Source organism: Lutjanus erythropterus, chromosome 20 (assembly GCF_056507025.1).
Source record: "Lutjanus erythropterus isolate fLutEry1 chromosome 20, fLutEry1.hap2, whole genome shotgun sequence".
In the NCBI taxonomy this organism is placed as follows: Eukaryota; Metazoa; Chordata; class Actinopteri; order Lutjaniformes; family Lutjanidae; genus Lutjanus; species Lutjanus erythropterus.
Genome location: NC_139336.1, coordinates 17,702,888 through 17,717,592, shown reverse-complemented (window position 1 = coordinate 17,717,592; position 14,705 = coordinate 17,702,888). Strand labels below are relative to the sequence as shown.

The 14,705-nt window shown below is 38.0% G+C and overlaps 2 protein-coding genes across 5 annotated transcripts; both read left to right on the top strand.

The window, feature by feature from the left end:
* Positions 1-62: 62 nt before the first annotated feature.
* pcyox1 (prenylcysteine oxidase 1) lies at positions 63-5,206 on the top strand. The gene is made up of 7 exons (XM_084746406.1): positions 63-300; positions 499-648; positions 2,304-2,510; positions 2,628-2,802; positions 2,916-3,127; positions 3,228-3,380; positions 4,120-5,206. The coding sequence occupies exons 2-7, from the start codon at positions 537-539 to the stop codon at positions 4,788-4,790; spliced, it is 1,530 nt and encodes a 509-aa protein (XP_084602532.1). The 5' UTR covers positions 63-300; positions 499-536; the 3' UTR covers positions 4,791-5,206.
* A 3,389-nt stretch (positions 5,207-8,595) lies between these two features.
* Positions 8,596-13,757, top strand: LOC146308336 (uncharacterized). 4 transcript variants are annotated; one of them, XM_084746550.1, is made up of 13 exons: positions 8,596-8,747; positions 8,906-8,959; positions 9,072-9,098; positions 9,716-9,766; positions 10,071-10,106; positions 10,205-10,225; positions 11,012-11,047; positions 11,138-11,173; positions 11,330-11,365; positions 11,468-11,482; positions 12,400-12,438; positions 12,540-12,572; positions 13,638-13,757. In XM_084746550.1, exons 1-13 carry the CDS (start codon positions 8,693-8,695, stop codon positions 13,649-13,651), a joined length of 453 nt encoding a protein of 150 aa, XP_084602676.1. In that variant the 5' UTR covers positions 8,596-8,692; the 3' UTR covers positions 13,652-13,757. The 4 variants fall into 4 exon arrangements, with proteins under 4 accessions (XP_084602676.1, XP_084602675.1, XP_084602678.1 ...); XM_084746549.1 differs by having other exon boundaries at positions 11,135-11,173; XM_084746552.1 differs by lacking the exon at positions 11,012-11,047.
* The last annotated feature ends 948 nt before the right edge of the window (positions 13,758-14,705 follow it).

Here is a 14,705-nt window from a genome sequence, read left to right as displayed (position 1 = left end):
AAGGTTTGTCTCTAAGGCTTTTATTGTGAAAATCAAAAGTAAGCGTGCCCGGAAGTGTGTCTCAATATTTAGAGACGTTCACGGTGCTCGGACGTGATTCAGCCGTTAATCAAGTTTAGTTAGTTACTGTTTCTTCTCCTCTCATTGTAGCTTTTCTGATCACTTTCAGTTTTATGTTTAAGTTCACAGGGAAAAGTTTTACCGAGCGTCAACTTTATCTTAAAGTGTAACAGCGTGGTGAAGTGAGTGAAGGTTACTTCTGGACCAACAGCAGAACCTCCTGTAGTGACTTCTGAAATAGTGAGTTGTCCACAACTGTGCTGTCTCTTTGTAAAGTTTAATAAAAGTCACAGACATGACCATGTTTACCTTTGAGCTGCATTATAAGTTATTGTTTTTCCTTTGTGTTCGTCTGAAACCCAGTGAGTGTAACCTTTGACCAAGACTGATAGAGACTGTTGACTTGTATTTATCAGCTTGTTTGTTTCTCCTGTACAGATGCTCCGTGGTGCAGAGTGCTAACCCAGAGACCCACGATGAATCCAGGAACCTTGTCACTGAGAGCGCTGCTGTTCCTGGGGCTTTGGCACACTGGAAGAAGAAGTCTAGCCTCAGCACCAGAACTGCAGGATCAGCCCAAAAAGATAGGTGAGACACAGTCCCACAGTTCATGTTAAAAACAAACAACACATCAGTGATCCTTTCTGCAGGTACCTCATCTATTTATTGATGCTTCCATCTTCTGAAATTTGCTTCATCGCTGGATAGAAAAGTATTATTCTCCTATAGAATTGAGTTCCTATTATATTTACAAGGGACAATATTGGATTTTTGCAGATATCCGATATGTACATAAAAGCAAGGGCTGCAACTAACCATTATTTTCATCATTGATTAATCTTTAGATTATTTTCTAGAAAATGTGAAAAATGGTGATCAGTGTTTCCAAAAGACCAAGATGACATCATCAGATGTCCGTAACCCTAACATATTCCATTTATTCACATAGAACACTAAAGAAACCAGAAAATGTTCTCACCTGAGAAACTGAAATAAGAGGATTTGGCCATTTTTCTTGCCTCAGTTGTCTCAAAATGATTTATCGATTATCAGTTGGTGATTAATTTAATAGTCGATTAATAATTGATTATTTATCTAATAAAACACCATATAACATCAAGGCTCTCCTGTAGTGAATTTACCATACTATTATGTCTGCTCTTATTGTGATGACCCGGTGGCAGATGCTGAAGTAAAAGACAATGCTTTTTAAAATGTACACATTCACTGGGCAAAATAACATTAACAAAACTACTGCTAACAATTTTTTTTTGGTAATGCCTGTTTCTGTTAATTCTTCACAAATTTATTGCACTGACCAGGATGATTGCTCTTTAAGATGGGCAATTAAATTTGTAGAGTAGAAGGAATGTGATTTTGCTCCTCCTCAAATGACAGACGACTGGGCGATCATTGTTCTTCTGGACATCCTGCAGTGCCTCCCAGAGGGGAGCTTGTCAAATTCATTAGTTAGTTAGTCAGTATGAGAGATCACTAAGAATTTCATGAGATATTTGCCTTAGTTTTAATATATTTTTTTATTATTCTGACAGGTAAACGCAGGGAGAAAGAGGAAAGAAACAAAACAAACATAGCACATCATAGCCACAGTAAAATTAAAATAAGTACAGAGCACCTTTACAAATGTTCATACAAATAAAAAAGTTAAAAGACATACACAACAATAAGCTTTACACTGGATATAGTACATTAATCCTTACCTTGAAAGATGTTTGCACAGGGTCCCAGATCTTATCAAACACCTTTATCTTCATCATAAAGTCTCAGTCTCGCCAGACATGGTGTGTTTGTGTTTGTCCAATTTCCATAGTCACAACATTAACTTTTTTTTTAACACCATTTCAAACAAAAACAGTGTGAGATACTTTTCTATACTTGTCTTAGTTTGATCCATAAGATGTTGGACAGTAGTTTGTTTTTTACCATTAATTTATCTGAATAAGGATCTCAGAATTGTGTAGGTCACTTCTAAAATGATCTCACCATTAAAAAAACTATAAGGCCTCCTCAGAAGGAATAAAATCACTAAATCATTTCATTAAATTACTCAGCTGTGAGATAATAACAAACAATTGTGGTAACAGATTAATCACTTTAAAAACTTAAGTAAGCAAACATGCCAAACATTTTAATATCTCTGGGATTTGAGCTGTTGTGCAGAGAACAGTTCCAGCTGTGCCCGTTGCAAGTTGGTTTATTTTGGTGTCATTGCTCCTTTAAAGCTGTGGTGGGAGCAGGCATCGGTGGCACAGCAGCAGCATTTTACCTGAGGCAGGAGTTTGGAGCCAGCGTGAAGATCGATGTGTTTGAACCTGGTAACGTCGGCGGGCGACTAGCGACAGTGAAGATCGGGGAGTACGAATACGAGACGGGAGGCTCGGTGATCCATCCTCTGAACCTGCACATGAAGCACTTCATTGAAAAATTAGGTAAAAATCAATCAGCTTTTATTAAATTAAAGTGTCATAACAAATACATGAGTAATTAAAACCTAACGTGTGTGGTCCAGTGTATTTGAACCCAGCTCATGTTTCCTGTTCTGTCAGGTATTCCTCCGAGGAAAGATGTCCCCTCTAAAATGGCGATCTTTGACGGAAAGGAGCTCACGTTTGAAGAGAGTAACTGGTTTATAGTCAATTTCTTGCGCATGTTGTGGCGATACGGCTTCAACTTCCTCCGAATGCAGATGTGGGTGGAGAGTATTTTGGACAAATTCATGAGGTGAGGAAGAAAGGCGGTTGTCATGGCTACTAAATGTCCTGGAATATCAACCTAGAACCGTTCCTTGTTCTGTTGGGCGTCTTAATGAGCACGCAAATCTTTTGTATTCACAGGATCTACCAGTATCAGCAGTACGGCTACTCGTTCTCCAGCGTGGAAAGGCTCCTGCACGCGATGGGCGGCGATGGTTTTCTTACCCTGGTGAATCAGACCCTGGAGGAAACGATGATGGGTGAAGGTTTTTCGCAGATCTTCCTCAACGATATTGTCGCTCCCATCATGCGTGTCAACTATGGCCAAAGCGTCCGCATCAATGGCTTTGTGGGTATGTTTTTACAATTTAACACACACATTTCTAATGATACACCGTTGTTGTTGAAAACGTTGTCAAATTGAGGTCACTGTGTGTTTATGCTGTCATCCAGGGGCCGTGTCATTGGCAGGAGCAGATTCAGGCCTGTGGGCGGTCGATGGAGGCAATAAGAGAGTGTGTTCAGGACTGCTGTACCACAGCAAAAGTGAACTCATCCCTGCCAGAGTGACCTCCATTTCAGTCAAAGTTCGACCATCCAAGTCAGGTACCATTTACATCCTTCATTTTGGTCATTTTCTCTCACTGGTAGATTTCTGTAGCCTGGGAACCCGACGAATCTAAAAATCTAAAAGCAGAACAAATGTCAATGACAAGTGAAAAGCAGCAACACGTCGAAGATTCAGAGGATCACAAAGACACACAGCTGCCTGTAGTGTTCCTATAATGTTTGATCATTCAGTAGAATTTTAGATGCTGAAAATACACATAAAACAATCCATGTAACTTAAGACAGTGCCTGAGTATATAATATGCTGTTAAAAGTGTAGGTGTAAGCTGTAGCTTCAGCCTACACCTTTTTCAGACTGCAGAAGTGTCTAAGTTAGATTGAATTACTTTATTGTGATCTTTTTGACTGCATCATTTAAGTATCTGCCATTTTCTGAAAGAGGGTGTGTGTTTGTGTATAAGAATTTGTAGATTTATACACGCTGAACTCATTTCTATTTGCAGACTGACAATAAATTCTAAACAAAAATGGGACAGCAGAGGGGGAGGAGATGCCAAAATGCATTTCTCCTCCTGCAGCGGCAGTGTTAAGAGCAGTTATGGTTATTGTAACATTTATGTTTGCAGTGTCACAATGGCGTAGCCATCGAATTGTGACCTTAAGGTCGAAAGTCAAAGTGAATGGTGGATTTGGAGAATCGTGACTCCTCTAGTATGTTCATATGTTTTAAATGTCAAACGTTTCATCTTCACTTCCCTTCATCTCCACCTTTCAGGCACCACAGCCAGTTTCTATGAGGTTAATTACGTCGGAGAATCGGGCTCTGCTCACTCTCTGTATGACATCGTGGTAATAGCAACGCCACTTCACCAGGGAAAGTCTGACATCACCTTCTCAGGCTTCTCCCCTCCGATCCCGTCCTACTACCCGGGGCGTTACCACCAGACCGTCTCCACCCTGGTGCACGGCTTGCTGAACATGTCCTACCTCGGGACCACGGAGCCCGCCTCGGACTTCACCGTGTCCGACATCCTCACCACAGACTCAAAGGGCTGCATCATCAACAGCCTGAGCTCTCTGGACCCCGTGCACATCCCGAAGGGTTACAAGCGACCCCCTGCCAGTCAGACGAAAGTCTGGAAGATGTTCTCTCCGCAGCCACTGTCCCAGGAGCAACTGCAGGACATGTTCGTCTCCTGGGACTCAGTGTCGGAGACTCGCTGGCTGGCTTACCCTTCTTACCGCCCGCCGCACCGCAAGACCCCTCCCTTCATCCTGCACGACCGGCTTTACTACCTCAGCGCCGTTGAGTGGGCAGCTAGTGCCATGGAGATGAGCGCCATATCGGCCAGGAATGTGGCGCTGCTGGCACACCACCGCTGGCACAAACAGGTCCGCAAGATCGACCAGGAGGACCTGCATACCCGACTGAGAGGAGAACTCTGAGGAGAGAAAACTAAAAGCAATAAAATACCATCAATCCAATACAGTATGAACCCACACGCCTGCTGCACTGAAATAACACTCCTGTCAGGGCAAATCCCAGTTCTCCTTAAGGTATCTGGGGTGATCTGACCTCTTTAAACTTAAAGGCTTGTCTGGTTTATTACACTTTTAGATCTTATTGGCTGGGTTTCACCTACAAGGGTTAATTTTTTAAATCAGATAAATCATGGCTTAACTTTAAATTATGCTGCGCTGAACTTTAAAACTAGCTTTAAATTAAGAAATACTACATTTAAAACTCACTTTAGTTTTTACTCTAAACCGAAATTAAATCTAATTTTTTTGCACCAACACTTTAAACTACAATTAAAAATGTGATCTAGATTTAATGTCAAATGTACACTTGAGGGGGTTTAACTTTTTGCCTTTTTGAGATGAACTAAATGTTGAAGAAAAGTTAAGGGAGAGACTAAACCCAATTCAAGTTTTTATGATGTGCCTCTTCTCTCTTCACTCCAGTTGCTGTTAAAACAGTAAACCAGCTGCAGCTCTTTTTTCCTGACAGTGAAGTTCTCCCTTTTTAATCCTCTATTATTTTTTGCCATATTCTTTCTTTCATTCGGCCAACAGGTTTTTCTCAAGCAGGAGAAATTGCAGCTTCTCTGCTGAGTCATCATGAGTAGGCTAACTAACTTTTTATCTAACAGTGTAATATTTTAACATTTCTTCAACGTAGCTCTGCTTAATTTTAGATCTGTGTTTGCTGTTTTTAAACCTAGTTTTGCTAAACTCTGAGTGTAACTATCTCATCTTGGATTAATGTTTGTTGGTGTAATCCAGCCATCATTTCTGTCTTTTGCTCGCCAAAGTAACAGCTGAGATCTCATAACACAGAGACATCAGGGAAGTTGGACGGGGCAACAAACATGACAGGTTGTAAACAAGTCAGCAGTTTGATCAGATTTTCTAGATCATTTCTGTTTATATTTTAAATTGATGTAAACAATCCCTTGTTGCACAGTAAAAACACACATCTACTTCAAAAGTTAGATTTTAAAGTTGAAGCAGGAAGTCGTTAATGTTCGTCTTTGCTTTCTTTTTAAAATAACGTAGCGGGTTTATTTAAAATCTAACTAGTCAGGTTTGATGCTCCCCTTCTCTTTTTGTCTCTGCTTTCCCAGATCTCAGCGATTAACTGGACGAGTACAGTTTTATTATTACCAATAGTACGGTTAAAACTAAAAAAACTGACCAACCAGCATGATCCTTTAATCACCCTAACAGTAGCCGCAGTTCGTCAGTCACCAGCAACAGCAGCACAAATCACACTACAAGGTGGATCAACACGGTACTGTGCTGAATTTTGTAATCACTGTGAAACATGCTGCACTACAGGGTAAACGTGCTCTTTAAGTGTCGCTCTGTGTACATGAGTGTCTTGAACAGATGTATTTTTTTATGTGCGTTCCTGCTGTTTTGAACAGGGTAGAGCAAAACATCCAGGAGATCGGCTTTTCGGTGTCACGCAAACCAACTGTTGTTACCCTTCGGCTGAATCCTTGCGAAGTGATTGCTAACATTTCTTAAAGATGTCCTTTTATATTGATGGATCTGTGTGTCTTCCAACGATTTCTCGGTCGCTCTACCTCCTCAGCAGACTACTGTATATGTTGTGACCTTTTAAAACCCACGCTCGTGCCTTAAAGATATCGGAGTAATTGGCTTATGTCTTTATAAAATGACAAGTCTCCGTATAATTTTAGAAATCATTTGACCCTCAGTTCTTCCTGCATCATTTTCACTGAAGTGAAGATTGCCGTCAGAGTCTGGCCACGAGGACCAAACTGAAAAGATTTCTGTGTTTTGTTGTAACATATTGAGGAGAATCTTTAGTAAAGTTATTCTGTACATGTGATGATAAGATGTCATGTCGCTTAAACCACTTTAATGTCCCGTAGCCACTTTGGGAAGAAGTTTGTAGATTGCTAATTGTTTTTTAAGCACTTTTAGAGGTGTATTTTTCTAGAGCTTTGAAGGAAGTTTTCTGGTTGTGAGTATATGTCAAGACATACTGTAGCAAAGTATTAGTAGTGCAGTTTAATTAACTTCAGTCCTTAAAGTAAATGCCAAAAAAACAACCATGTGGAGTATTTCGACTGGCCTCTTCTGCACAATTAAAATGGGGCTTTTTATTTCAAATCTAACATTTGATTTCAGATTTAATTTGATTAGAAACAATACTGAAACCTCCCCGACACCACTGTATGTTTACGATCACAATAAAGTGATGAGACCTCGTCTGCTGTGTACTGTCTTCTTTAATATTTTACTCCAAAGCCTTCAGCTAAAAAGTAAAAGCTCGATTAAATTATGTTTGAATCACTTCCTGAGACATGTTTGCACACATGTAAATGTTATTTTCTATGAAGCAGTTTGCAAACTTGCTTCATGTCTTTATAGCAGAATCTCTCACCCAACTTGCACTCTAGTTTTGATTTCTTTCTGTTTTGTTTCACCTTTAAAAAAACTATTTTCATTTCACGTTATTGTCTAAAATGCATTTTTTTTCTAATGATTTAAAGGAGAAATATGTAATCATTTACCCTACTGAATTATAAAATGACCATGATATTAAGTAAACATGTTAAATTGAAATAATTGCTGCAACACTACAGCCAGCATGTTCATCTTTGAAATTTCTATTCTGGCTTGGAGCTTCTGTTTTTATTTACCTGGTTCATGTAAATTAAAGTTAAAATTAAGGCAGGATGTCTGCAAAATCAGTGTCTGTTGACACAAAATAAATCATCAGTAATCTTTTAGAAGGAGTAGATGTTTATAACTGTTAAACTGAGCAATATCTTAATAGAGTCTGGCAGGTGGTGAGGAGGTGTGCATTTTCAGAGCAGAGGGCTTTTGGTTTTTTCGGGATAACGGTCTTAACTTTACATCGATAGACAACTGACAGTTATCAACAGCTGATCAACTTACAGTGTTGGACTCATCATTTGTCAGAGTCAAAGAATAATGTTGCACTTGTGTAGGTTCAGTGTCTGACTGAGCCCCGAGTCTGGGACGGAGGGGGAAACAACTCACTTCAACCAGATATTGTATCTTTAATCAGGAGTTAACTTATTTAATGTGTACAGCTTCAGCCCAGTATTTGGACTGTAGTTTTCATGTCGAGGTCAGTCTCTCCTCCAGGTATTTTATTAAACATTTCAGCTTTGTTTTACAGCTCTCAGCCCTTTTTGTGTTTGGAAATTCAGTTCATCTGTCTGACATCAATACAAATAATTTATTATTTCAGTATTTTACGGCAAATCATGTCAACCTCAGCTTTTATTACAGATGAGCTTTAGGGTTGCATACTGACAAACAAAACTGTGGTTAATCAATTTACCACAAACCAACTGTGACAAACTGAATTTAACGCCCTTTACTGGTTAGATAATCCAGACTTAAACCTACATGATGATCCATTGTACCATCATCTATTATTTTAATTTTTTTTAAACACACAGAGGCAGTCATTCATAGGCTGTGCAGTGAAATCATCATTTCCATTCTTAAAAGGAAATGAATGTTGTTTTCAGCTCAAACGCAAGGTCTCCCTTTTCTTTTAACCGAACAGACACAATAACATCCCAAATAAAGGCCCATGTGACTGATGAGCCAACAATGGGTGGCATTGATGGTCTGAATAAGGATACGTCTGTGTGCTGATGTGCCACCCAGTTGTTCTCTCAGGTAGGGAGGAACAATGGTACCAGAGCCGCCAGTCCATGCAAAGCATGTGATGTGACTGAGGATATAAGAGGCTGGAAACTGACAACAACACAACACACACAGGTTGGAGGGACATCACACATCTTCAATCTACAACCAGACCAGCAGCTAAGATGAGGTTTCTAGTGCCAATGTTTGTTTTCCTCGCTGTGGCAGCATTTCACTCTGGTAAGGAGAATATACTTATAATCATGATTTTCAAGGGAATTAAAATGTGATGATTTAACGGAGGTCGAAATCTGACGATCTTATTTACAAGTAAGATTAAATGGTCAGTTTTATAGTTATTTGAAGCTGACTGATGTATTTGTTGTGATGCCTTCCAGCTCTCTCAGCATCTCTGAAATCTGCAGAGAAAGAGGAAGTAGTTGCTCAGCATGGTGAGGAATTATTATTAATAATATCATCAACAATAATAATAATGTAAAGGTGATGATACTTGCATGTCTCACTGGTGTAATTCAGTCCAAATGTCTTGTTTTTTTCATACAGATGGACTCACTGAACTGCAGAAAATAGGTACACTGGATTGGTCCAATGTGGTTAATGTCATTTATGTGTGTGTGTCTGTGTGTGTGTGTGTGTGTGTGTGTGTGTGTGTGTGTGTGTGTGTGTGTGTTAATTCACCTGGTTGAGAAGCAGTGCCAATTGTTTTATAATGACAAGGAGACTGATCCTCAAGACATTTTTAATTTTGAATTTAATAATAATAACATTACTAAAATGTATTTGTGTAGCACCTTTTGTACAAGAAATGCAGTTCAAAGTGTTTTATAACAAAGGAATTCCATGCACCGGACGCTTCACACAAAAAAGAGAGAATCAACATAAAAACAGGGATAGAATGCCATAATTAATAGAAAATAAGATGGAAAATAAAACCCACTGGTAAAAAATAAGATAAAGATGACAATAGAATACACTGAATGCATATTTACATCAATCAAACACACTCAAGAACAGTAATACAAATAAGGATGAAAATAAAACCCACAAAATAATAATAAAATTTAAGTAAAACACAGTATATAGAATTTAATTCATTTATCTTGTACATGTAACACCTGACGTCGTCAAACTGTCCGTTGTCTTGTTTGGTTCCTGTTTTGCATCATTTTATGACTCTGTCTCCTCAGATCAGATGGAGTTTGAAGCCGCTCAAAAGAATGAGGCGGCTCAGATGAATGGTAAGTTTGACCAAAGTCCACGTCAGGGCGATGATCACAAGCAAATACACCTTTCATTCACTGTGTTAAAGGGACAGTTCACCCCAAAATCAAAAAGTATACTTTTTTAAAACTACATTAACATACAATGTACAATAGACTCACAATAAAGTACATTGAAATACCATATTAACTACTATAGTACTATAGTATAAGAATTAGTATATATATTTTTATTATATGGAAGTTGAATTCTATTTCAAAGTAGATATTTTAAAATTATGCAAAAGCTTTAATATTTTTTTTCCCATTCATTCCTGTGAAGTTACAGAGGAACAGAATGAAGACGGCCGCTATCTTGGTGAGAGAAACATATAAATGTTTGACTTCATTCAAAACTAATAACAGCTGATTCAACAGTTAACAGGTAATAAAATATTTCAATTCATCTTCACACAGAGGCTGTTCAAGACGGATCTGGTGAGTTAAACTTAGTAATCCCATGACAAATTCACATATTAATGGTGTATTAAATGCAGGGGTGGAAAGAGTACCGAAAATCTGTACTCAACTACAAGTACTGTTACACTGCTAAAAAAAAAAAAAAAAAAAAACGTAAGTAAAAGTACAAGGTATTCATCAGAAAAAATACTTAGAGTATTAGTTACCTGTAACTGATGACGTCACCATCACCTCTCCAGACTAGGGCTCTAAATTTTGTTTTTCTTTACCAACAGTTAAAACACAAACAATCAATTATACATTAATATTTTTTTTCTCATTTTAAGTTTTTATTTCTTTATTCAGCAAATGTCTCTGGCAGACAAAAAACAAAATTAGATGAGGTGCAGTTAGTGCCATGACTATTGATTAAATACCCATGAATACATTTTGAACTGGTTAAATTCTTAACGCAAAATCAATTAAAGATCAATCATTGACATCCTTTTTTTTTTTTTTTTTCATCCAAATAATTTTAATTAGCTTGTTTGCTATCAAATCACCATCAAATGGGTACAAAAATGTAGATAAAAGGTTTGGATATTAATTAAAATTGTACTCAGTACTATGATTTTAAAAGTAACTACGTAGATTACATGGCATAATGATTACTTAAGTACAAGTAAAAGTACAGACTTGAAAATCTACTTATAAGAGTAAAAGTACCCCCAAAAGCTACTTAATTACAGTAATTTGAGTATTTGTAATTAGTTACTTCCACCCCTGATTAAATGTCCCAATCACCTGTTGCGATGTTCCCAACAGTGGAGGAGTGTGTTGAAGCTGCAGCTGACAGCACAGGTGTGTTAAATAAACAGACAGAACAGAGAAGATATGATGTTTCTGGACATGAGGACATTATGTAACTGTGAAATCCTCCTCCTCCAGCAGTGGGAGGCGGGAACCCTGACGCTGCAGCTCCTGAAGGTAACACAGGTTTTACTGTTTCAATGTCAGCCTGTAGATGGCGATAAAGGACAGTTTAGAAGAGGTCTGGAAAAAGAACTGGATGTCCCAGTACACTGACATGTAAAATATCACAGTCTTGTCTTGTGACCGGTCTCTCCTCTCTGTTAACCCCAGAATCAGCAGAGTCTGAGTCCTCTGAGGAGGCAGAGGGTGAGTTTGTGACGTTTGCACAGTTTTCTTGCACATTAAGGCTTTAATTTCAGTTTCTGTCATCCTATTAATGACAATATCTGTCTTTATTGTTTTTGACAGGGAGACAGAGACGGGGTATGTGTGTTACACTGAAGTACTACAACCAACAGTTATTAGGAAAACAAACACAAGTGTTGAGTAATACTGATTAGGACTTTCTTTTCTTTTTCTTTTTCATACCCATACATTTCAAACAGCAATTGCTATTTGAAATGTATTATTTATCAAAAAATTGAAAAGTCAATCATTAAAATTAGAAAATTTCTTGATATAATCATTTAGCATCTCAAAATAATGCTTAGATTTAAAAAAAAAAAAAAAAGAGATTTTTTTCAAAATAATGACTTACTGCTGTAAATATTGATGTAGTTCATAAAATAATGACTTTGTATTGCAAAATAATGAAAAGTTTTCTCAATAAAATGACTTAGTGTGGCCAAATTTATGGCATAGATCCGTAAAATGACTTAGTATCTCCATATAATGACTTACTAGGCCAAATTATAATGTAGTATCTGGAATTATGATTCAGTAATCCAAAATAATGAGAAATTCTCAAAATGACATAGTATCTCAAAATAATAGTAATAATAATAGCGACCCAGTATCACAAAATAAGTAAGTAAGGACTAAAAATTGGCAAAATACTGACTTAGAACCTAAAAATAAGGACTTAGCACCTGAAATAATGCTGCAGAATCATAAAACAATTCCATATTATCTGAAAAATAATCATGAAGAATCACAAAATAATGATGCAGTATCATAAAATAGTGCTGTAGTATCTCAAAATAGTCACTTAGTATTGCAAAGTAATGAGAAACTTTCTCAAAATAATAAGATACTAACTCATCCTTTTTAGAAAGTTCCTCATTATACTGACTTACAGGGTATTTCCCCTCTCATTACATTGCTGTGGTAGAAAAATAGGGACATACTGTTCCTTGCTTTTCTCTTTTTTTTTTTCAAAGTACATTTTAATATCTTCCCAGAGCACCATGAGGCAAAGGCAGCGACTGTGAGCAGTGTGGGTGAGAGCAAATTAACTGTCCCCTGAAAACTCATTATTCTTATGAATCTTACACTATAGCTCGTTGCTCTAATTCCCCATTTTCTTGTTTCTCCTCCGCAGATGAAATCAGTCAGGATTCAACCAAGGACCAAGGTGAAAACTCAAACTAAAATCACACACACACACACACACACACACTTACCACAAAGACCCACATCTAGGCCTGAGTGTATTCTTATCTGTTTACTGTCATCATCCCGTTAGCTAATGACCTGAGTTCAGAGGCAGTGATTAACATTTTTTGAGGCAGACTCATGGTACCTGCTGAGGCAAGATGTGGTGAACTGTTTTGAGCAACACAGTGAGAGTTAAATTGTAGGTTATGCAATGAACTGGATAGTCAAAACAGAGCCGGTCAGAGCCAGTCTCAGCTGGATTTAAATAGTGTCAAACAACCTTTATAGGTTGGGTTCGGAATAAAGTAAACAGTAAAATGCCTCAGGAGCAATTATACGTTTACAGCTCGACAGCTTGTAAAGGCTCTAGAACTGGTATTTGTTTCCAATTTTAATGCGTCCAGACATTCCAGACACATTTTCTGGAGAGATATTCAGGTCACCACAGATATGACAAACAGCTTGACCTCAAAATAAGATGCTGGGATTGTTTATTTCAACACAGTCCTCCTTGTATGTGAGTAAATCTAGGACAAGAATCCAGGGCACTCCGAGACGTCTGTCCCCAGGTGCTTATTGTGCTTGATTTATACTGTATCATCTGCTTCTGGCTATTTTTGGCCCAAGGATGCACTGTCCCTGCCCTACAAGATGCTGAAAGGATAGTTTGAGAATTGATCCAAGGTTATTGATGCAGTAAAATGGGTTATCTTTGATTCCCTGTGTTAGAAAAGTCAAGTAAGACCTTCATGCGCTGGTGTAAAGACGGAAAATCAACCTGTGGCAGTAAATCCTAATCCTCTGGGGAAAGAGTAGGCCTCGCTTTGTGCTTTACAGCAGTAACATCACACACGCACACTGCTGCAGTCATCATTCATCAGTGCCTCCCTGCGCAGGAGGAGTGAGTCATATCAGAAAAACCTAGGAGAGCTGTTATTCATATAGTCGCTTTGAAAGCGCTGGAAAACTACTGAATTGTGGTGTGTTTGCAATGTAAAGCTAGCGTAAAGGAATCCTCTCTCTCTCTGTCCCTGCGTCACAGATGTACTGGAGTGAGAAAGCACAGAAGCATGTGGATCCCGGCGCATATTCATCACCCGGTGCCTGAGCTGCACTGAGCTTACTGCCAATAAAGAGGGAACTATTCCACCTATCTGTACAACCTCTGTGTCTTCTTTTGTTCCATGTCATGTGCTATGGGAACATACTTGTACAGTATTTCAGGAATGCTTTTTGGGACTTCTGCTCAGATAATATCACATTATTTAGCCAGAATTATAAAGTAGTAAATTACTGTTCTATCCTATCAACATATTTAACATAGAAGGAATAATGATGGAGGTCCCTGAGGACCCCAACAAGCAACTGTAACAAAAAAAACAACAACAACCATCATATGAATATGTTAACTAATATCTTTTTTATAACAATCTGAGTTATGCAATCTGTCTGCTGCATCTATCACCTTCACAGTAACTGACAGACGGCCCCTACCTCACTTAGAGCGTTATACTTGAGTCCCAGAGGACCCCGATACATTGGTATTTTTAAAAAGCAAATCATATCATCATCAATGTATCATATCAATGATATCATTAGGAACAAATCGACAGTCATGAAAGACTGGATAGACAGAATAAAAGGTCACACTTTATTTTACAGTACACTAAATCAGAACATCCTGTGTTTTGTGTTTAAGTAGAAAAAAAATTAAAATTTGTTCTTTATTAGACAATATTAGACCCTTATTATTTGATTAGAGGTCAATTAAGGACATTGCAACAGAACTGTAAACTATTTTCCATATAGATCCTTTTAGATTTTATTAAAGGATGAATAGGGGCACATTATAGCTGTAACTGTACTGTAAACTATATGGTTTCCCACTTATAGACCCTTATACTTTATTAGTGGGTAATTGAGGATACATTACAAAACAGCTGCACTGTAAACTAAAGTGCATCATTTTCCCACCCTAGCAAAAAGTGTAATAAGTCTAGTTTTTGTCTAATTTGATACAGTGCATGGGTTGTTACATCAAACCAGTGTACTGAAAAATAAAGGGCGACCAGATAAGGCACCTGACAAAATCTATACCTCCACTGCCTGT

Coding starts and splice junctions, on each gene's coding strand:
- pcyox1 (XM_084746406.1), top strand. CDS start 537: ATGAATCCAGGAACCTTGTCACTGAGAGCGCTGCTGTTCCTGGGGCTT. Junction 2,511..2,627: donor GCACTTCATTGAAAAATTAG/GTAAAAATCAAT, acceptor CTGTTCTGTCAG/GTATTCCTCCGAGGAAAGAT. Junction 3,381..4,119: donor AGTTCGACCATCCAAGTCAG/GTACCATTTACA, acceptor TCCACCTTTCAG/GCACCACAGCCAGTTTCTAT.
- LOC146308336 (XM_084746549.1), top strand. CDS start 8,693: ATGAGGTTTCTAGTGCCAATGTTTGTTTTCCTCGCTGTGGCAGCATTT. Junction 8,960..9,071: donor GGAAGTAGTTGCTCAGCATG/GTGAGGAATTAT, acceptor TTTTTCATACAG/ATGGACTCACTGAACTGCAG. Junction 12,439..12,539: donor AGCGACTGTGAGCAGTGTGG/GTGAGAGCAAAT, acceptor TCTCCTCCGCAG/ATGAAATCAGTCAGGATTCA.